Below are 22,007 nucleotides of genomic sequence, written 5' to 3' on the forward strand. Positions count from 1 at the left end.
CTGACACCCGGTCAATCTCCATCTTCACCCCTGACGCGGACAACCGATGACCCAAGAAGGAGATGGACTCCTGGAAAAACAGACATTTCTCTGCCTTGACATACAAGTCATGCTCCAACAGCCTACCCAACACTCGGCGCACCAGGGCTACATGCTCGGCTCGTGTAGCAGAGTACACTAGGATGTCGTCAATGTACACTACCACTCCCTGCCCATGCAGGTCCCGGAAGATCTCGTCCACAAATGATTGGAAGACTGAAGGAGCATTCATTAACCCGTATTGGATGATAAGATACTCATAATGACCTGAGGTGGTACTAAATGCCGTCTTCCATTCATCTCCCTCCCTAATGCACACCAAGTTATAAGCACTCCTGAGATCCAGTTTTGTGAAGAACCGCGCTCCGCGTAATGATTCAGTCATACTCGCAATCAGAGGAAGAGGGTAACTGTATTTCACAGTGATCTGATTGAGACTACGATAATCAATACACGTGCTAAACCTCCATCCTTCTTCTTCACAAAAAAGAAACTCGAGGACGCAGGGGAAGTGGAGGGCCGTATGTATCCCTGTCTCAGAGACTCAGCTATGTATGTCTCCATAGCCACCGTCTCCTCTTGAGACAGAGGATACACATGGCTCCGCGGAAGTGCCGCACCTGTCTGGAGGTTTATCGCACAATCTCCCTGCCTATGAGGTGGCAATCGCGTCGCCCTCGTCTTGCTGAACACGAGTGCCAAATCCTCATATTCAGGGGGAATGTGCATTGCGGGCACTTGGTTCGGACTCTCCACCGTGGTCGCCCCAACGGAAACACCTAAACATCGCCCAACACACTGGCCAGACCATTCCTTGAGAGCCCTCTGTTGCCACGAAATGGTGGGGTCATGGGTGATTAACCAAGGAAGCCCCAGCACCACGGGATACGCAGGAGAGTCAATTAGGTACAACTGAATAATCTCCTCATGACCCCCTGCGTCTTCATCTTTAGTGGCGCTGTGACCTCCCCTAATCAACCCAGATCCCAACGGGCGGCTATCTAGGGCATGGACAGGAAAGGGTGCATCAATGGGCAGGAGGGGAATCCCTAACTTAGAACAAAATTTCCGATCAATAAAATTCCCAGCTGCGCCTGAATCGACTAGCGCCTTATGCTGGGAATGAGATGCAACCTGAGGAAATACCACAGGTATACACAAGTGAACAACAGAGAGCTCTGGGTGAGTGGGGCGCCTACTCACCTGAAATGACTCCCCAGTGCGCGACCTGTTGCCCCGATTCCCTGGAGACCCTCCCCAGCACCTAGCCGCAGTGTGTCCTCCACGGACACAGCTGGTGCAGGGGACGGCCCCCCTCGGGTTCTCTCTCCTTCTCTCTCTAGTGCCAGCACCCCCGAGCTCCATTGGGCTCGGCTCGGAGGTGCTGGGGGATGGAATGGACGGCCCCATCTCGGGACGTCCGCGGGTGGCCAGCAGGGTATCCAGACGGATGGACATGTCCACTAGCTGGTCGAAGGACAGATTGGTGTCCCTGCAGGCCAGCTCTCGACGAACGTCCTCACGCAGGCTACACCGATAGTGGTCGATGAGGGCCCTCTCATTCCACCCCGCATCCGCCGCTAGAGTCCTGAAAACCAGGGCGAACTCCTGTGCGCTCCTCTTCCCCTGTCGGAGGTGGAACAGACGCTCCCCCGCCGCTTTACCCTCAGGAGGGTGATTGAAAACAGCCCTGAAGCGGCGGGAGAACTCAGCGTAAATGATGGTTGCGGCGTCTATTCCCCTCTATTCGGCGTTGGCCCACTCCAACGCCTTGCCGGAGAGACAGGAGATGAGGGCGAAAACGCTCTCGTATCCCGAGGGCGCCGGGTGTATGGTGGCCAGGTAGAGTTCCACCTGAAGGAGGAACCCCTGACACCCGGCTGCTGTGCCATCATACGCCCTCGGGAGCGAGAGCCAAATCCCACTGGATTCCGGAGCTGGTCTGGTGGGACTGGCCGATGGTGGTGGTAATGTAGGAGGAGGTGTGGGCACGCCTCCCCTTTCCCATCGGCGCAGGGTGTTCATCACCTCCTGCATGGCGGAGCCGAGTTGCTGGATCCTGGCGTCCTGGCAGCTGACCCGATCCTCCAGCGACTCGGTCGCCGCCGCTGCTCCTGCTGACTCCATTGTATGGTGTGTTGTTCTGTCAAAGGCTGATGTGGATGCGGTGTTGGAGTCAAGCGCAGGACACAGACGCTTAGTCGATCCGACTTTAATAGTCACAGAGGCAAAGATACAAAAACCAACGGGCCTCAACAAACAGGAGGCGAGTGATTACGCAAACAGTGCGTAAAGTGCGTAAAGCACGAACAACAATAAAACAATAAACCTACACCAACGGACAGGCGTACAACAACACACAACTACAAACAAAACCAAAGGAAACTTATAGGTGACATAATCAATACATGATATGAAACAGGTGCATCAACCAGACAAAACCAAACAAACATAGAGAACATCAAACGGTAGCAGCTAGTACTCCGGGGACGACGAACGCCGAAGCCTGCCCAAACAAGGAGGAGGAGCAGTCTCGGCGGAATTCGTGACAGTTTCATTTGGAATTAGGCCTATATGATGCTAATTAGTGAATTAGCATACAGTTTATATGTTCAAAGCGTGTTTACCCAGTGTTATGTTTGCTTTAGACATGGTTATGATTTACGAAGGTGTTTTGCTTATATTTTAAATGCGAGTAATTAGATCCCCACTAGGTTGTGGGCCATTTTGGAATGCTCCAATGTGTTTACGTGGCCATGGGGGAGGTCAATATATAATGGTGTGACAATTGTTCGATTTTGCCATTCACAGAATTACACATGTAGAGGGTGGTCATAGCCTAGTAGACCCCACCTGTGCCAAGTGAGTTATATTGGCCATAATGCCTGCTTAGTCCTAGTCCTTTGGTTTTGTTTTATTGTCTTTTTGAAAAAAAATCATATTTATTTTACTATCATTTAACTTTTCCTCCTGCTGATGTTGAACAGTGGGAACCTACTGCATATTATTGTAGCGAATTCAGGTACTCAAACCCGGGCCCAGCGACTGTCAAACCAATTCCAAAAACACATTGTGTGAGTCCATCCAGACAGACACTGTAATGGCAGTTGGGTTAAGGTCGCTACATTACCCCCTTCCTTCAGGAGAGCATGTCCCCACACTTCTCTATACCAAGCTGACGTGTACATGCCTCTCTGATGGTCTCACAGGCGCCATCCCACTTCTGACACTAATGTAGCGAATTCATTGGGGGTAGCCCCGACCGGGACACGAACCTGGGTCCGGTGACTGTCTAGCCAACACCTTAACTGATATGCCAAGAGTTTAGAACCTCTTGATGGCGTAGATAGGTGTTGAGTACATGTCGCTACAATATACTATATATTGTTACTCTTTGTTATGGTGAAGTTTGGTCTCTTATCATCCTAAGGCTTCCCGCTTCATTCTGTTTCTGCAGATCATCACATATTTGATGTGTGCTACGATGGCTTTATTTAGTGGTTAAAGGGTTGCGTGCCTTTCAAGTGATCTGCTCCATAAAACTCCTTGAAGGGTGCACCTAGCGAGCCCATGCAATCAGGCAAACAGCTCGTCTAATACAATGTGTTCAAGAATCCTGCCGGCTTGAAAATTTCACAAAGTGAGACATCTAAAAGGCCTTTCCATCAACTTCCATCAAATGCTAATTTTGTTTTCCCTAAATATAATTAATTGCAAGAACCGGTGTGCGAAAGCTGCATGCACTCCTGTCTCCTTTGCATGCTTTTGCGTGAGGTGGCAAATTGGTACCTTTGATCCTGTGTTTCAAGTAGACTTACTAATTCACTACACAACACAAAACAGCTCGCCCCAAAGACAGGTTAGCCAAGGCATATTGCAGTCATTGCATTTTTTATTTCTCCAGGCCTTTCTTCATTACGGGGAGATTGTGTTTGTAGCATGCTTTTAGGATGAGTTGAAGAACCCTGACAGAGAGCAGCAACTTTGAATAGACTGCAGTGTAGCCTAAACACTTAGCAGAGTTTACTTTCAAGGGTCTAGGAAATGTTTTGAGTGGGAAATTCAGGGTCGTTGGAAACTAAAGCAACATTTTTGCTGTATGGTAGTCTACAATTTAATTTGGGATCTTGATGGGTCAGTGAGTATTGTGTAGGCCTATATTTGGTGGGTGAGGGAATAAGGAAGAGGGAACACTGATAAATTAATGGTTGAATGTGGTCTGTTATGATTGAATGTGGTGTGTTATTGATTGAAACTAGCTGTCTCCAAAAACACATTGTGTGATTCCTTCCCAGACAGACACTGTAATGGCAGTTTTCGCACCATACTGGTAACAAAACACACTTATGACCCAATCGTTCTCCATGCCATCTCCTATTTATTTCCTTCTGTTTCTCCTCTTCCAGTGGCTGGTAGTGTGTTTGGGCGCCAAGGAGACTTGGGGTCAGAAGGTGATGATGAGACCCAGCTGAAGTTCTACACAGAGCAGCACAGGGGCCGCCGGCGCAGCAGAGGTGAGACTGGAGAGGTCTCGTGTGTATTTATCTATGTGTGTGTGTGCGCGCGCGTGCGTGTGTGTGTGTGCAGCACATGGGGATGTGGGAAACTTACTACTCAGCCTTAAGTGTCCCGCTTGCGTCGCCTCATAAGCTAGCTTTTGAGGTGGCGCGATCGGCTAAGACGCTTGAGGAGGGCGGACACGTGTGTTTATGAGGCAGAGGTCTCAAGTTCGCGCCAAGTAATGGCCAAATTGGGAGGATGTGGTACTCGCTAAGCAAGCAGCATGTGTGTGTGTGTGTGTGTGTCATTGACCATATATGTGTGTGGAGAGAGGAAAGTGGATTTCAAGGGCAATTTCCGTCAATGTGCTTTCTTAAGTGTGTTTGCACAGAAGCTTGCTCTCGATAGAAATGTGCCTGCTGACCTTCTCAGTACTGACTGCAAACTTTGCTGAGAAGCTTGATGATTTCAAAAATCCAGTATCAACTCCCTCCACCCAGCCCTGAGACATGCTGCTATGCAAATTTGTATCCCAAATTCAACCAGATGTCAACTCCCATTTGCTCATTCTCTATCACTGACAGAACCAAACACTAGTTTAGAAAGACCAGTGTGTGAATTACATTTTCACTGAAGCAGCCAAAGCCGTTGAACAAGTAAAATCCTACCACCAGAGAATATTTCACTGTTGGGTCTGCTGTCTACTGTAAAAACACAAGCACTTAGTTACGGCAAAAATAACAACTCTGAAAATATGGCTTATGGCTACATTGACTGTTTTGACAGTGGCTGTGTTTAAAAAATGCAATGCAACTTTATGGGGAGCATGGGAGGGACTGAGCCGACTGAAGTAACAATAGATATATTTGGATTTGTTAGCGTAGCTGGAAGCAGGGAAGACGTTGGCATCCCCAGAGTGGTGTTAAGAAGGCTCTATAGCACCATCATGACACTCAGCAGATACATGAGCTGAGGAAAATGGAGTCTGAATGATAAGCAAGCTGAATCAAATGCCTTAATGGATGCCATGATTTAGTCTGCATAACCAAACTGCCATCAATATAACAGCGCCGGAGAAGATGGCTGTCGTTTTACAGCCCTCTAACCAATTGTACTATTATGTGTGTTTTTCCGTGTTATTTGTAATTTATTTTGTACATAATGTTTCTGCCATCGTCTCTTATAACCAAAAAGAGCTTCTGGATATCAGGACAGCGATTACTCAACTCCCATTGGACGAAAACATTTTCTTCAACGAGGCGGCCGCGAAGGATATCATACAGACACCCGACAAGGCCCAAATCCCCGTAATTTGCATGAGGAAGAGACGGAGATATCGTGGACGTAGGTCGGGGTGCCTTGTAAGGATCCGACGGCGAGCGAGTAAACTGCCGCTCCCATCAATCCTATAAGCCAATCTTCAATCATTGGAGAACAAATTGGATGACCTAAGATTACGGTTATCCTAACAACGGGACATTAAAAACTGTACTATCTTATGTTTCACCGAGTCGTGGCTGAACGACGACATGGATAACATACAGCTAGCGGGCTATACGCTACATCGACAGGATAGAACGGCTGACTCCGGTAAGACAAGGGGTGGCGGTCTGTGAATATTTGTAAACAACAGCTGGTGCACAAAATCAAATACTAAGGAAGTCTCGAGGTTTTGCTCGCCTGAGGTAGAGTATCTTATGATAAGCTGTAGACCACACTATTTACCAAGAGAGTTTTAATCTATATTTTTCATAGCTGTCTATTTACCACCACAAACCAATGCTGGCATTAAGATTGCACTGAATGAGCTGTATAAGGCCATAAATCAACAGGAAAACGCTCATCCAGATGCAGCGCTCCTAGTGGCCGGGGACTTTAATGCAGGGAAACTTAAATCCGTTCTACCTAATTTCTACCAGCATGTTAAATGTGCAACCAGAGGAAAAAAACTCTAGACCACCTTTACTCCACACACAGAGACGCATACAAAGCTCTCCCTCGCCCTCCATTTGGCAAATCTGACCATAACTCTATCCTCCTGATTCCTGCTTATAAGCAAAAACTAAAGCAGGAAGCACAAGTGACTCGGTTAATAATAAAGTGGTCAGATGACGCAGATGCTAAGCTACAGGACTGTTTTGCTAGCACAGACTGGAACATGTTCCGGGATTTTTCAGATAGCATTGAGGAGTACACCACATCAGTCACTGGCTTCATCAATAAGTGCATCGATGATGTCATCCCCACAGTGACCGTACGTACATACCCCAACCAGAAGCCATGGATTACAGGAAACATCCGCACTGAGCTAAAGGGTAGAGCTGCCGCTTTCAAGGAGCGGGACTCTAACCCGGACGCTTATAAGAAATCCCGCTATGCCCTCCGACGAACCATCAAACAGGCAAAGAGTCAATACAGGACTAAGATTGAATCGTACTACACTGGCTCTGATGCTCGTCGGATGTGGCAGGGCTTGAAAACTATTACAGACTACAAAGGGAAGCACAGCCGCGAGCTGCCCAGTGACACAAGCCTACCAGACGAGCTAAACCACTTCTATGCTCGCTCGAGGCAAGCAACACTGAAGCATGCATGAGAGCACCAGCTGTTCCGGATGACTATGTGATCACGCTCTCCGTAGCCAATGTGAGTAAGACTTTTAAGCAGGTCAACATTCACAAGGCCGCAGGGCCAGACGGATTACCAGGACGTGTACTCCGAGCATGTGCTGACCAACTGGCAAGTGTCTTCACTGACATTTTCAACATGTCCCTGACTGAGTCTGTAATACCAACATGTTTCAAGCAGACCACCATAGTCCCCGTGCCCAAGGACTCTAAGATAACCTGCCTAAATGACTACCGACCCGTAGCACTGACGTCTGTAGCCATGAAGTGCTTTGAAAGGCTGGTCATGGCTCACATCAACAGCATTATCCCAGAAACCCTAGACCCACTCCAATTTGCATACCGCCCCAACAGATCCACAGATGATGCAATCTCTATTGCACTCCACACTGCCCTTTCCCACCTGGACAAGAGGAACACCTATGTGAGAATGCTATTCATTGACTATAGCTCAGCATTCAACACCATAGTGCCCTCAAAGCTCATCACTAAGCTAAGGATCCTGGGACTAAACACCTCCCTCTGCAACTGGATCCTGGACTTCCTGACGGGCCGCCCCCAGGTGGTAAGGGTAGGTAACAACACGTCTGCCACACTGATCCTCAACACGGGGGCCCCTCAGGGGTGCGTGCTCAGTCCCCTCCTGTACTCCCTGTTCACCCATGACTGCATGGCCAGGCGCGACTCCAACACCATCATTAAGTTTGCCGACGACACAACAGTGGTAGGCCTGATCACCGACAACGATGAGACAGCCTATAGGGAGGAGGTCAGAGACCTGGCCGTGAGGTGCCAGGACAACAACCTCTCCCTCAACGTGACCAAGACAAAGGAGATGATTGTGGACTACAGGAAAAAAAAGAGGACTGAGCACGCCCCCATTCTCATTGACGGGGCAGTAGTGGAACAGGTTGAGAGCTTCAAGTTCCTTGGTGTCCACATCACCAACGAACTATCATGGTCCAAACACACCAAGACAGTCGTGAAGAGGGCACGACAAAGCCTATTCCCCCTCAGGAGACTGAAAAGATTTGGCATGGGTCCTCAGATCCTCAAAAAATTATACAGCTGCACCATCGAGAGCATCCTGACTGGTTGCATCACCGCCTGGTATGGCAACTGCTTGGCCTCCGACCGCAAGGCACTACAGAGGGTAGTGCATACGGCCCAGTACATCACTGGGGCCAAGCTTCCTGCCATCCAGGACCTCTATACCAGGCGGTGTCAGAGGAAGGCCCTCAAAATTGTCAAAGACTCCAGCCACCCTAGTCATAGACTGTTCTCTCTGCTACCGCACGGCAAGCGGTACCGGAGTGCCAAGTCTAGGTCCAAAAGACTTCTCAACAGCTTCTACCCCCAAGTCATAAGACTCCTGAACAGCTAATCATGGCTACCCAGACTTGTTGCACTGCCCCCCCACCCAATCCTTTTACGCTGCTGCTACTCTGTTAATTATTTATGCATAGTCACTTTAACTCTACCCACATGTACATATTACTTCAACTACCTCAACTAGCCGGTGGCCCCGCACATTGACTCTGCACCGGTACCCCCCTGTATATATAGCCTCCCTACTGTTATTTTATTTTACTTCTGCTCTTTTTTTCTCAACACTTTTTTTGTTGTTGTTTTATTTTTACTTTTTTGTTAAAAATAAATGCACTGTTGGTTAAGGGCTTTAAGTAAGCATTTTACTGTAATGTCTGCACCTGTTGTATTCGGCGCATGTGGCCAATACAATTTGATTTGATTTGATTTGATAGTACAGTATGTGTGTGTGTGTGTGTGTGTGTGTGTGTGTGTGTGTGTGTGTGTGTGTGTGTGTGCCTGTGTGCGCCTGTGTGTGTGTGTTCTCGGATGTCCTTGTGAATGTGCATGCCTTTCTTTTTTTATGTTTGTGAGTGCGTCCCTGTGCATTAATACATTCATGTTTGCATAATATGCATGTTTATTGTTTTTGTGTGTGTTTATGATTGTGTATGTTATATAGGTGTATTATGCCAGTAAGCTTATCTTAGCTGTTGGTTGTACTGCAGACTTCTCTATAAAAGGACACTGTTAACATGCATTAGCTGGAGACTGTGGGTACACAAGTGTGAAGGGTGCTAGTATGACCCTGTGAGCTGTCAAGGCATTACTTTGAAAGTAAGAGAGGGGGACAGTGGTAAAGTCAGAGAGAGAGAGAGAGAGAGAGAGAGAGAGAGAGAGAGAGAGAGAGTGAGTGAGAGGTAGTTGATTGAGTGTGGTAGAAATCCAGATTGTGTGCGTGTGTGTACCGCATGTACATATGTGCTTTGAGCATTATGTCATTTTGTTAGCAGTTGGCATGTGCTAGTGTTTTTGTGTGGTTGCCCTTATGCCGTTTTTCTATGTGTGAATGAATGTGTATGTGAGTGTATGAGTGTCCGTATACAGTGAGGGAATAAAGTATTTGATCCCCTGCTGATTTTGTATGTTTGCCCACTGACAAAGAAATTATCAGTCTATAATTTTAATGGTAGATTTATTTTAACAGTGAGAGACAGAATAACAACAACAAAATCCAGAAAAACGCATGTCAAAAATGTTATAAATTGATTTGCTTTTAATGAGGGAAATAAGTATTTGACCTCCTCTCGATCAGAAAGATTTCTGGCTCCCAGGTGTCTATTATACAGGTAACGAGCTGAGATTAGGAGCACACTCTTAAAGGGAGTGCTCTTAATCTCAGTTTGTTACCTGTATAAAATACACCTGTCCACAGAAGCAATCAATCAATCAGACTCCAAACTCTCCAACATGGCCAAGACCAAAGAGCTCTCCAAGGATGTCAGGGACAACATTGTAGACCTACACAAGGCTGGAATGGGCTACAAGACCATCGCCAAGCAGCTTGGTGAGAAGGTGACAACAGTTGGTGCGATAATTCGCAAATGGAAGAAACACAAAATAACTGTCAATCTCCCTCGGCCTGGGGCTCCATGCAAGATCTCACCTCGTGGAGTTGCAATGATCATGAGAACGGTGAGGAATCAGCCCAGAACTACACGGGAGGATCTTGTCAATGATCTCAAGGCAGCTGGGACCATAGTCACCAAGAAAACAATTGGTAACACACTACGCCGTGAAGGACTGAAATCCTGCAGCGTGAAGGACTGAAATCCTGCAGCGCCCGCAAGGTCCCCCTGCTCAAGAAAGCACATATACATGCCCGTCTGAAGTTTGCCAATGAACATCTGAATGATTCAGAGGAGAACTGGGTGAAAGTGTTATGGTCAGATGAGATCAAAATCGAGCTCTTTGGAATCAACTCAACTCGCCGAATGCTGCCTATGACCCCAAGAACACCATCCCCACCGTCAAACATGAAGGTGGAAACATTATGCTTTGGGGGTGTTTTTCTGCTAAGGGTCAACTTCACCGCATCAAAGGGACGATGGACGGGGCCATGTACCATCAAATCTTGGGTGAGAACATCCTTCCCTCAGCCAGGGCATTGAAAATGACCCAAAGCACACGGCCAAGGCAACAAAGGAGTGGCTCAAGAAGAAGCACATTAAGGTCCTGGAGTGGCCTAGCCAGTCTCCAGACCTTAATCCCATAGAAAATCTGTGGAGGGCGCTGAAGGTTCGAGTTGCCAAACGTCAGCCTCAAAACCTTAATGACTTGGAGAAGATCTGCAAGGAGGAGTGGGACAAAATCCCTCCTGAGATGTGTGCAAACCTTGTGGCCAACTACAAGAAACGTCTGACCTCTGTGATTGCCACCAAGTATTTAGTAATGTTTTGCAGAGGGGTCAAATACGTATTTCCCTCATTAAAATGCAAATCAATTCATAACATTTTTGACATGCGCTTTTCTGGATTTTTGTTGTTGTTATTCTGTCTCTCACTGTTCAAATAAACCTACCATTCATATTATAGACTGATCATTTCTTTGTCAGTGGGCAAACGTACAAAATCAGCAGGGGATCAAATACTTTTTTCCCTCACTGTATACAGTGGGGGAAAAAAGTATTTAGTCAGCCACCAATTGTGCAAGTTCTCCCACTTAAAAAGATGAGAGAGGCCTGTAATTTTCATCATAGGTACACGTCAACTGTGACAGACAAAATGACCCAAAAAAGTCCAGAAAATCACATTGTAGGATTTTTAATGAATGTATTTGCAAATTATGGTGGAAAATAAGTATTTGGTCAATAACAAAAGTTTCTCAATACTTTGTTATATACCCTTTGTTGGCAATGACACAGGTCAAACGTTTTCTGTAAGTCTTCACAAGGTTTTCACACACTGTTGCTGGTATTTTGGCCCATTCCTCCATGCAGATCTCCTCTAGAGCAGTGATGTTTTGGGGCTGTCGCTGGGCAACACGGACTTTCAACTCCCTCCAAAGATTTTCTATGGGGTTGAGATCTGGAGACTGGCTAGGCCACTCCAGGACCTTGAAATGCTTCTTACAAAGCCACTCCTTTGTTGCCCGGGCGGTGTGTTTGGGATCATTGTCATGCTGAAAGACCCAGCCACGTTTCATCTTCAATGCCCTTGCTGAGGTTTTCACTCAAAATCTCACGATACATGGCCCCATTCATTCTTTCCTTTACACGGATCAGTCGTCCTGGTCCCTTTGCAGAAAAACAGCCCCAAAGCATGATGTTTCCACCCCCATGCTTCACAGTAGGTATGGTGTTCTTTGGATGCAACTCAGCATTCTTTGTCCTCCAAACACGACGAGTTGAGTTTTTACCAAAAAGTTCTATTTTGGTTTCATCTGACCATATGACATTCTCCCAATCCTCTTCTGGATCATCCAAATGCACTCTAGCAATCTTCAGATGGGCCTGGACATGTACTGCCTTAAGCAGGGGGACACGTCTGGCACTGCAGGATTTGAGTCCCTGGCGGCGTAGTGTGTTACTGATGGTAGGCTTTGTTACTTTGGTCCCAGCTCTCTGCAGGTCATTCACTAGGTCCCCCCGTGTGGTTCTGGGATTTTTGCTCACCGTTCTTGTGATCATTTTGACCCTACGGGGTGAGATCTTGCGTGGTGCCCCAGATCGAGGGAGATTATCAGTGGTCTTGTATGTCTTCCATTTCCTAATAATTGCTCCCACAGTTGATTTCTTCAAACCAAGCTGCTTACCTATTGCAGATTCAGTCTTCCCAGCCTGGTGCAGGTCTACAATTTTGTTTCTGGTGTCCTTTGTCAGCTCTTTGGTCTTGGCCATAGTGGAGTTTGGAGTGTGACTGTTTGAGGTTGTAGACAGGTGTCTTTTATACTGATAACAAGTTCAAACAGGTGCCATTAATACAGGTAACGAGTGGAGGACAGAGGAGCCTCTTAAAGAAGAAGTTACAGGTCTGTGAGAGCCAGAAATCTTGCATGTTTGTAGGTGACCAAATACGTATTTTCCACCAAAATTTGCAAATAAATTCATAAAAAATCCTACAATGTGATTTTCTGGATTTTTTTTTCTCAATTTGTCTGTCATAGTTGACGTGTACATATGATGAAAATGACAGGCCTCTTTCATCTTTTTAAGTGGGAGAACTTGCACCATTGGTGGCTGACTAAATACTTTTTTTCCCCACTGTATGTGTCAACCTATCATCCCCTGTGTGGATGTGTGGATGTGTGGCCGTGTGTGTGCATCTGTTAGTGTACTCTGTGGGCTTTTACAGTAATTGAGGCCCCCTCATAGACCTAATCATTCCCGAGTGTTCACACAGATGGGATTAGTTGCTGGGGAGCTGATGTCATAGACACCCACTGCTCCAGTCCAGCCGAAATGGCAGGGTCATTAGATAAATCCAGGTGATTGGAGTGTCTCTTAATTTCTCTCTCTCTCTCTCCCTCTCTCTCTCTTTGTCTCTTTCCTCTCTTCCTCTTTTTATCTATGTCCCTCACTCTCTGTCCACCCCCCCCACACACACACACCCACACACACACAGTCCAGTGAGCGTAGGCAGTGGGGATCATTACTGTTCGTCCACCCAGGTGATTGGAGTCTCTAATCTATTTGTCAGCCGCAGTCTAAGAGCCTTGCAGGATCAGATGTACTGAGATTCTCATTTGTGAAAAAAAATGTTTCCTATGCATTTTTTAAGCTCCATCACTTCCATATAGCAACCATTCCCACATTTTCTGGAAATAGCAGCTATTGGAATGTAACACCAGCACAGTATGAACCATATGTGTAAGGTTGGTTTCAGAAAATTTGTGATTTCAGGAGTTAAAGTGAGGTATAGCTCAAGGTAAGATGCTTTGACTGGAAGGAAAAGTAAAGTGGTATCATTACACGTCATTGAGAAGCAAATAGCAGGCCCTCAAATAGCTGGTCCTCAATAACAGCTCTGCCCTCACCTTGGTGACTGGTAAGCTGGCACTTGATATGACACCCGCATGCTATGATGAATGCCACTCTATGAGAGATAATGAGCTCATTTCTGCTCCCTTTCTCCCCAATGTGGAGAGAAGCCCACAGACACCCAAAGGGCATCCAAAACAACCCATATATAACACTGTCAGAGGTGATGGTGTCATTTATCAGCAACACTAGATGTGTACTGGTGGAAAGAGGCTGGGCCTTCTTAACTCATCTTGTATCATGCCGATTAATTGCCTCTGCTGGACTACAGCCCTTGTGCTGTTCATAAATCAGTTTAGAAAGAACCCTGGATGGTTCTATGCTCACTACCAAAACTCCAATCAAAACAACTTCCCCTATATCTACAGGAGCCAGAGGCTAACTGGATTCTCTGTGGTGTTCTTAGCTTGTTTGTTTTTCGCAAAGTTTGAAAAGTGAATGTTTGGTGGTAAGAACAATGTGTGTGAAATTAAACTGTTTGACAGTTTTGGACCACCTAAAGTGGTTTTGATATGGTGCTGATCAATTTAAGCCACATTTCATATTAAAGAGACATTTTTAGAAAAGAAAGAAGAGTTCATATTCCTGTTTATTCTAGTTTTTTAATACATTTCTGGGTTGTGTCCTAACAGCTTAAGTCATATTTTGCATGTGTTTTCTCTGCACCTTCCCTGAGTTTTGATGTGAGACCTAACTCCTGTCTCCCTCTCCCTCAGCTTGTCCACACAGCCCGATGAACAAGGCCACTCTGACGTTGATCACCATCAGTATGTGTGTCCTGGCTGTGGTTTACGGCACACAGCTCTCCTGCTCTCTCACCGTCAAGGTTACCCTCCACGTGCCCGAACACTTTGTCGCCGATGGTTAGTATCCCCTGTCAACTTCCTCATCTAACTTCTCTCTCTCTCCCTCTCTCTCTCTGTAGTATACTGTAGTATTTACAGTTAACTATAGTATAAATGCTGTAGTAAAATAACTAGTGTATATACTATAGTAATTACTTTAGTGTTTTTGCGGTATGTTGTATACTGTAGTGTTTTTGCTGACATTACTGTAGTATTTACAATGTGTTTGGTTTTATTATGTTTGACATATAAGTCCTTGAGGAAACCTACTGGAGAAATACTAAAAGAGCTAATTTTCCATAACCTGTAGGTAGGACTGGGTTCTGAAAGGATAGTTCATCACTTCTGCAGTTTCTATAACCTGTAGGGAACACAATATATATGATATATACTTGGAATGTAGGTTTTTCACTTACGGGTGTCACAGATTGGGATATGGTTGTGGCGAATGGGCAGGTTATATGCAAATTAAATACTGTAGTATTTACTATAATTAAAAAGTGTAATGTTTTTGTTGCATTTACTACAGTGTTTTTTGGGGGGGGGTGGATAATACTGTAGTATTTACTATAGTATTCTAATGTATACTACAACATTCTATAGTAAGTACTACACATAATTGAGAGATACTACATTGTGTAGTATAGTATTCTACAGTATACTACAGTTTACTACATAATTCTATAGTAGGTACTGTAGTATTCTATAGTGAACTGTAGTATTTTTCATGTGGGTCTGCCCATCTTAATCCTTGTTAATTAGGCTGGAACAAACAATACAGTCATAATTGCTATACATTTTTATGGACCACTGTTAGATAAACATGCACACTGTGTCAAAGCTGCATCAGGGGACAGACCAAATACATCCTGACAGAATAGGAAAAGTTATTAGATAATTTGTCCAGTTTCCAGAGACTAGTTACACTTCCATCCTGACTGAGAAGTATTCAGACATGGGAGGTCCATGGGTATAGGTCTGGAGTTGGCAAGATACCAGGACTCCCCATTCCTCACCGTAAGCTAGAGGGCCAGGGGAGAGAGGGAGGGATGTATGGAAGGAGGAGAGCAATTATGAAGAGCCCAAGCAATTTAATTAACCACTTGCTGATCTCCTAAAGCTGTGCGTCCAACACATCAGCAGGACAGAACAGGTAGTCTGGCCACCAATGCCTCAGTCCCCCAGTCCCTCCATCCATCCACAAGAAGAGTGTAAGACAGAACAGAAAAAAATACATAATTTACTAGGGCTAATTTCTATGGTTGATATTATTTTGGCAAAGTGATGTCCTCCACTTCTTTGTTTTGCTCTGGGCAGACACTGGGAGCATATGTAGTGAAGATAACACACGCACGACCGCCATTTCAGTGGCAGTGAATGGGGAGCAGAAATATTCCTCATCAGCAGCCCGTGGCAGACAGGTGCTAACTCAGTCAGATTGGGAGATATCATCAGGGAGCTGAGTGGGCTCGGGAGTGTAAATACACAACAAATGCAGAGCAGAGATCCCACCAACAGATGCAAGCGTTTTTTTCCCCACAATCTTTTTAAGCTTCATTGTTGGGAGGAAAGTTTTTAAGGCAAAATAAATTAGGAATTTAAACACCCCTCTCTCTCCTCAGTCTCTTCCCACTGGGCACAGACGTCAGTTCAACGTCTAGTTTTGATTCACATTTGATTTAGTTTTTAACTAACGTGAATTCAACGTGAAATCAACAAAACATTTCACCATGTCATTGGATTTAGGTTAAAAATACAAAATGCCCTTACGTTGAGTACTTTTTGCAAATCCAATTAGTTTTCCACGTTGATTCAACGTCATCACATAGATTTTTTGGGTTGATATGAAGTGGAAACAATGTTGATTCAACCAGTTTTTGCCAAGTGGGTTGTTACTTTCTCATTTGCTCCTCCCCTCTCTCTGTCTCTCTCTTTCTCACTTTCGCCTGTGTCTCGAGAACGCAAACAGACACACAAACACACTACATACATGCATAGTGGTAGTTATTTGAATCTATATCCTTGAAGACGGCAGAAATGCAATCTCCTTACTGCTCCCCCTGGAGAAAATATTCAATAGCATCAATTAAGAATAATCAGTTTAGTGATTTGGAGTTTAACGATTGTGGTAGGAATCGCACGGCTGAATAGTAAATCAGGGATTGAATCACACAGCACCCTATTACACTGTTTCCTGGGCTGATTGGTGAACCCATAGAATTAGGAATTAGAATACTAGAATGGACATGAAACTTCTTATGATGGGATAAAGGTCAGCCATTTTGGTCAGGGAGTTGGTCAACCATGGTTTGCCAGTGCTGTGATAAGATATTGTGTAAAATAATGAATTTGAAGAATTCATCTGCACTGTATGTTTGTTAGCTAGCTAGCCAGCCAGTTTTAGAGGAATGATTCCATACATTTTTCAAATTAACTGCCAATATGCAAACATTCCATGCAAACAATGCAATCGATCCACAGCCATACACTGGCTGAAATCAGTTGATGATAGGCCGTTGTTTTATTTTCCTGCATAAGTAAAATCAGGATTATGCCTATTCTGCCATTCATTCCAATTTGACTGGTTTGGATTTCTCCCTGACCAACCTGGCTGCCATTTTCACTCCATTCTGGAAATTTGAGGGTTTATGACATAGCCCCTCTAGTAATTTAATAGGATCTCTATGGGTGAACCACTGACTGGCCTATCACTTCACATCACCTGAGTCCAAAGTGGAAGTGGCATCAATACCTGCTAATTGTGCTGTATCCTCATAAGATCAGATTCCTAATATTTATATTTTGTAAGGTGTTAATTATTTTCACATTTTAACTAATGGGTCATTGAACATGTTTGAATATCCAGTTCTATGTCCTATCGAGCTAGTAAGAAGAGAACAGCCAGGTTGTTAGCAGTAGAAAGATCTTCACTCCAATAAACGTGGATATGTTTGTCACGCTCTGGCTCCGGGACTTTGTATGTTGAGCCAGGGTGTGTTCGTTTCGTGGTGTTCTGTTTGGTTGGGTTGTTCTATGTGGTTGTATTTCTTTGTTTGGATGAGTGACTCCCAATCAGAGGTAACGAGTGTCAGCTGTTTGGCTCGTTGTCTCTGATTGGGAGCCATATTTATACTGTCTGTTTTCACCTTGTGTTTGTGGGTTTTTGTTCCTTGTCAGTCATTGTCTGAGGACGTTACGTATCGTTTATTGTTTTGTATTCGTGTGTGCACTTTACTATTAAAGTATGTTCGCTCAACACGCTGCGCCTTGGTCCTCTCTAACCAACGATCGTGACAGAAAAACCCACCTTAACCAGATCAAGCAGCGTGACGAGGAGAGAGGATGGACGTGGGAGGAGATGATTGCGAGTCTGGCAAGAGGGAGAGAGGCCTGGGCCACGGGGAGGAGAGACCCCCAGGAAATTTTTAGGGGGGGGCTCACGACGTCGGGGCAGCAGGTGTACGGGTTAGAGCGGTGCATAGCGTTGGCAGAGAAGGCCGCCAGGTTAGGGGGCCACTGGGCACAGAGGAGAGGGAAAGTGTGGAGTCACGGCGAGAGGTACTGGGGTGTGTTACCAGTCCGGTCCGGCCCGTTCCTGATCCCTGCGTGGGGCCAGTGGTGTGTGTCCCCAGTACGGTCCGGCCTGTTCCTGCCATTCCCACCAAGGCAGTGGTGCGCGTCGTCAGCCCAGCCCGGCCTGTTCCTGCCATTCCCACCAAGTCTGTGGTGTGCGTCGACAGCCCGGCCCGGCCTGTTCCTGCCATTCCCACCAAGTCAGTGGTGCGCGTCGTCAGCCCAGCCCGGCCTGTTCCTGCTATTCCCACCAAGTCAGTGGTGCACGTCGTCAGCCCAGCCCGGCCGGTTCCTGCCATTCCCACCAAGTCAGTGGTGTGCGTCGACAGCCCAGCCCGGCCTGTCCCTGCTCCACGCACCAAGCCTACGAGGTGCGTCGCCAGTCCAGTCCAGCCCGGCCTGTTCCTGCTCCACGCACAAAGCCTACGGTGTGCGTTGCCAGTCCAGCCCGGCCTGTTCCTGCTCCACGCACAAAGCCTACGGTGTGCGTCGCCAGCCCAGCCCGGCCTGTTCCTGCTCCACGCACAAAGCCTACGGTGTGCGTCGCCAGCCCAGCCCGGCCTGTCCCTGCTCCACGCACAAAGCCTACGGTGTGCGTCGCCAGCCCGACCCGGCCTGTTCCTGCCACTCGCACCAAACCAGGGGTGCGAGTCGCCAGCCTGGTCCAACCCGTTCCTGCTACTCACACCAAGCCAGGGGTGCGAGGCGTCAGCCTGGTCCAGCCCGTTCCTGCTACTCGCACCAAACCAGGGATGCGAGTCGTCAGCCTGGTCCAGCTCGTTCCTGCTACTTGCACCAAACCAGGGAATGGAGTCGTCAGTCCGGTGAGGCCCGTTCCTGTTCCACGCACCAAGCCAGGGGCGCGTGTCGTCAGTCCGGCTCCGACCAGCGGGGCTAGACAGGACCATGGGTACTTTGGGGGGTTGGAGAGGAGGTGGGGATCAGGGCCGGAGCCAGAACCACCGCCGAGGAGGTATGCCCACCCAGCCCTCCCTTGTTTAGCCCTTATTGAGGCGCGGTCGCAGTCCGCGCCTTTAGGGGGGGGTACTGTCACGCTCTGGCTCCGGGACTTTGTATGTTGAGCCAGGGTGTGTTCGTTTCGTGGTGTTCTGTTTGGTTGGGTTGTTCTATGTGGTTGTATTTCTTTGTTTGGATGAGTGACTCCCAATCAGAGGTAACGAGTGCCAGCTGTTTGGCTCGTTGTCTCTGATTGGGAGCCATATTTATACTGTCTGTTTTCACCTTGTGTTTGTGGGTTTTTGTTCCTTGTCAGTCATTGTCTGAGGACGTTACGTATCGTTTATTGTTTTATATTCGTGTGTGCACTTTACTATTAAAGTATGTTCGCTCAACACGCTGCGCCTTGGTCCTCTCTAACCAACGATCGTGACAATGTTACACTGAGCATTAAATGATGGATGATCCTGTAGTACTTCAAACTACTTCAGTATGATCTGCTGAGAGAAATATGATGAGTAAAAATGTGTTCTGTTCTCTTTTGGTTCCAGGAAGTAGTTTTGTGGTGAGCATGGGCAGTTTCCTGGATGTGTCTAACTGGCTGAACCCTGCCAAGCTGATCCTTTATTACCAGACCAACTCCTCCACCCAGTGGGTCAGAAATTACTGTGGCCAGAGGACCACCGAGCCCTGTGAACAGCTGTGTGACCAGGAGACGGGTTAGTGACACAAACACACACACACACAGTTTTGTACAGCTAACCTTGTGGGGACGGACACACAATTCAGTCACATTCAAAGTCCTATTTTCCCTAACCCTAACCCATACTCTTACCCTTATCCTAACCCTATCCTTAACCCTAACACTAACCTTAAACCAAAAACTAACCCTAGCTCCTAACCCTAATCCTTAACGTAATTCTAACCCTAACACTAATTCTAACCTTAACCCTAAACCCCCTACAAATAGCATTTGACCAACTGGGGACTAACAAAATGTCCCCAGTTGGTCAAATTTTTGTTTGTTTACTACTCTTGTGGGGACTTCTATGTTCTTCTATCCTCATGGGAACCTAAAATGTATTTCCATTCAAAATCTTATTTTCCCTAAGCCTATCCTTAACCCAACCCCTAATCCTGAACCTAACGCCTGACCCTAAACCCAACCCCAACCCCAATTGTAACCCTAAACCTTACCCCTAAGCATGAAATTGCTTATTTATTTATTTGTTGTCCTTGTTTTGCTATCCTTGTGTGGAAATTTGGGGATTTCAGGTCCCCACGAGGATAGAAGAACAAGACCAAACACACACACACACACACACACACACACACACACACACACACACACACAGGGAGACAAATACAGTGTGGGAAAAAATTGTTTGATCCCCTGCTGATTTTGTATGTTTGGCCACTGACAAAGAAATGATCAGTCTATAATTTTAATGGTATATGTTATAAATTGATTTGCATTTTAATGAGGGAAATAAGTATTTGACCCCCTCTCAATCAGAAAGATTTCTGGTTCCCAGGTGTCTTTTATACAGGTAACGAGCTGAGATTAGGAGCACACTCTTAAAGGGAGTGCTCCTAATCTCAGCTTGTTACCTGTATAAAAGACACCTATCCAAAGAAGCAATCAATCAATCAGATGCCAAACTCTCCACCATGGCCAAGACCAAAGAGCTCTCCAAGGATGTCAAGGACAAGATTGTAGACCTACACAAGGCTGGAATGGGCTATAAGACCATCGCAAAGCAGCTTGGTGAGAAGGTGACAACAGTTGGTGCGATTATTCGCAAATGGAAGAAACACAAAAGACCTGTCAATCTCCCTCGGCCTGGGGCTCCATGCAAGATCTCACCTCGTGGAGTTGCAATGATCATGAGAACGGTGAGGAATCAGCCCAGAACTACGCGGGAGGATCTTGTCAATGATCTCAAGGCAGCTGGGACCATAGTCACCAAGAAAACAATTGGTAACATACTACGCTGTGAAGGACTGAAATCCTGCAGCGCCCGCAAGGTCCCCCTGCTCAAGAAAGCACATATACATGCCCGTCTGAAGTTTTCCAATGAACATCTGAATGATTCAGAGGAGAACTGGGTGAAAATGTTGTGGTCAGATGAGACCAAAATGGAGCTCTTTGGCATCAACTCAACTCGCCGTGTTTGGAGGAGGAGGAATGCTGCCTATGACCCCAAGAACACCATGGAGGTGGAAACATTATGCTTTGGGGGTGTTTTTCTGCTAAGGGGACAGGACAACTTATAATAATAATAATAATAATAATAATATGCCATTTAGCAGACGCTTTTATCCAAAGCGACTTACAGTCATGTGTGCATAATTTATTTTCTTTTTTTGTGTATGGGTGGTCCCGGGGATCGAACCCACTACCTTGGCGTTACAAGCGTCGTGCTCTACCAGCTGAGCTACAGAGGACCACGCCTCGTTGCGTCGTCTCAGGTCGTTGATGTTCACGATGAGTCGGTTCTTGTTCTCGCTGATCATGTCCCGTACCTTGCTCTGGTAGACCCCCTGGTCTTGATCGTCATCTAAGAAGTGCTCACTGCATCATAGGGACGATGGACGGGGCCATGTACCGTCAAATCTTGGGTGAGAACCTCCTTCCCTCACCCAGGGCATTGAAAATAGGTCATGGATGGGTATTCCAGCATGACAATGACCCAAAACACATGGCCAAGGCAACAAAGGAGTGGCTCAAGAAGAAGCACATTAAGGTCCTGGAGTGGCCTAGCCAGTCTCTAGACCTTAATCCCATAGACAATCTGTGGAGGGAGCTGAAGGTTCAAGTTGCCAAACGTCAGCCTCAAAACCTTAATGACTTGGAGAAGATCTGCAAAGAGGAGTGGGACAAAATCCCTCCTGAGATGTGTGCAAACCTGGTGGCCAACTACAAGAAACGTCTGACCTCTGTGATTGCCAACAAGGGTTTTGCCACCAAGTACTAAGTCATGTTTTGCAGAGGGGTAAAATACTTATTTCCCTCATTAAAATGCAAATCAATTTATAACATTTTTTACATGCGTTTTTCTGGATTTTGTTGTTGTTATTATGTCTCTCACTGTTCAAATAAACCTACCATTAAAATTA

General features: G+C 46.3%; 1 protein-coding gene across 1 annotated transcript in view; it reads left to right on the top strand.

Annotated features, from left to right (window-relative positions):
- Positions 1-22,007, top strand: part of LOC121582487 (astrotactin-2) — a 537,985-nt gene that overhangs the window by 247,383 nt on the left and 268,595 nt on the right. Inside the window, exons 5-7 of the mRNA XM_041898306.2 lie at positions 4,446-4,553; positions 14,229-14,375; positions 19,439-19,606. Coding sequence (XP_041754240.1) covers positions 4,446-4,553; positions 14,229-14,375; positions 19,439-19,606 — 423 coding nt within the window. The remainder of the gene's footprint in view (positions 1-4,445; positions 4,554-14,228; positions 14,376-19,438; positions 19,607-22,007) is intronic.

The sequence above is a fragment of the Coregonus clupeaformis genome, chromosome 15 (genome assembly GCF_020615455.1).
Source record: "Coregonus clupeaformis isolate EN_2021a chromosome 15, ASM2061545v1, whole genome shotgun sequence".
Classification (NCBI taxonomy): domain Eukaryota; kingdom Metazoa; phylum Chordata; class Actinopteri; order Salmoniformes; family Salmonidae; genus Coregonus; species Coregonus clupeaformis.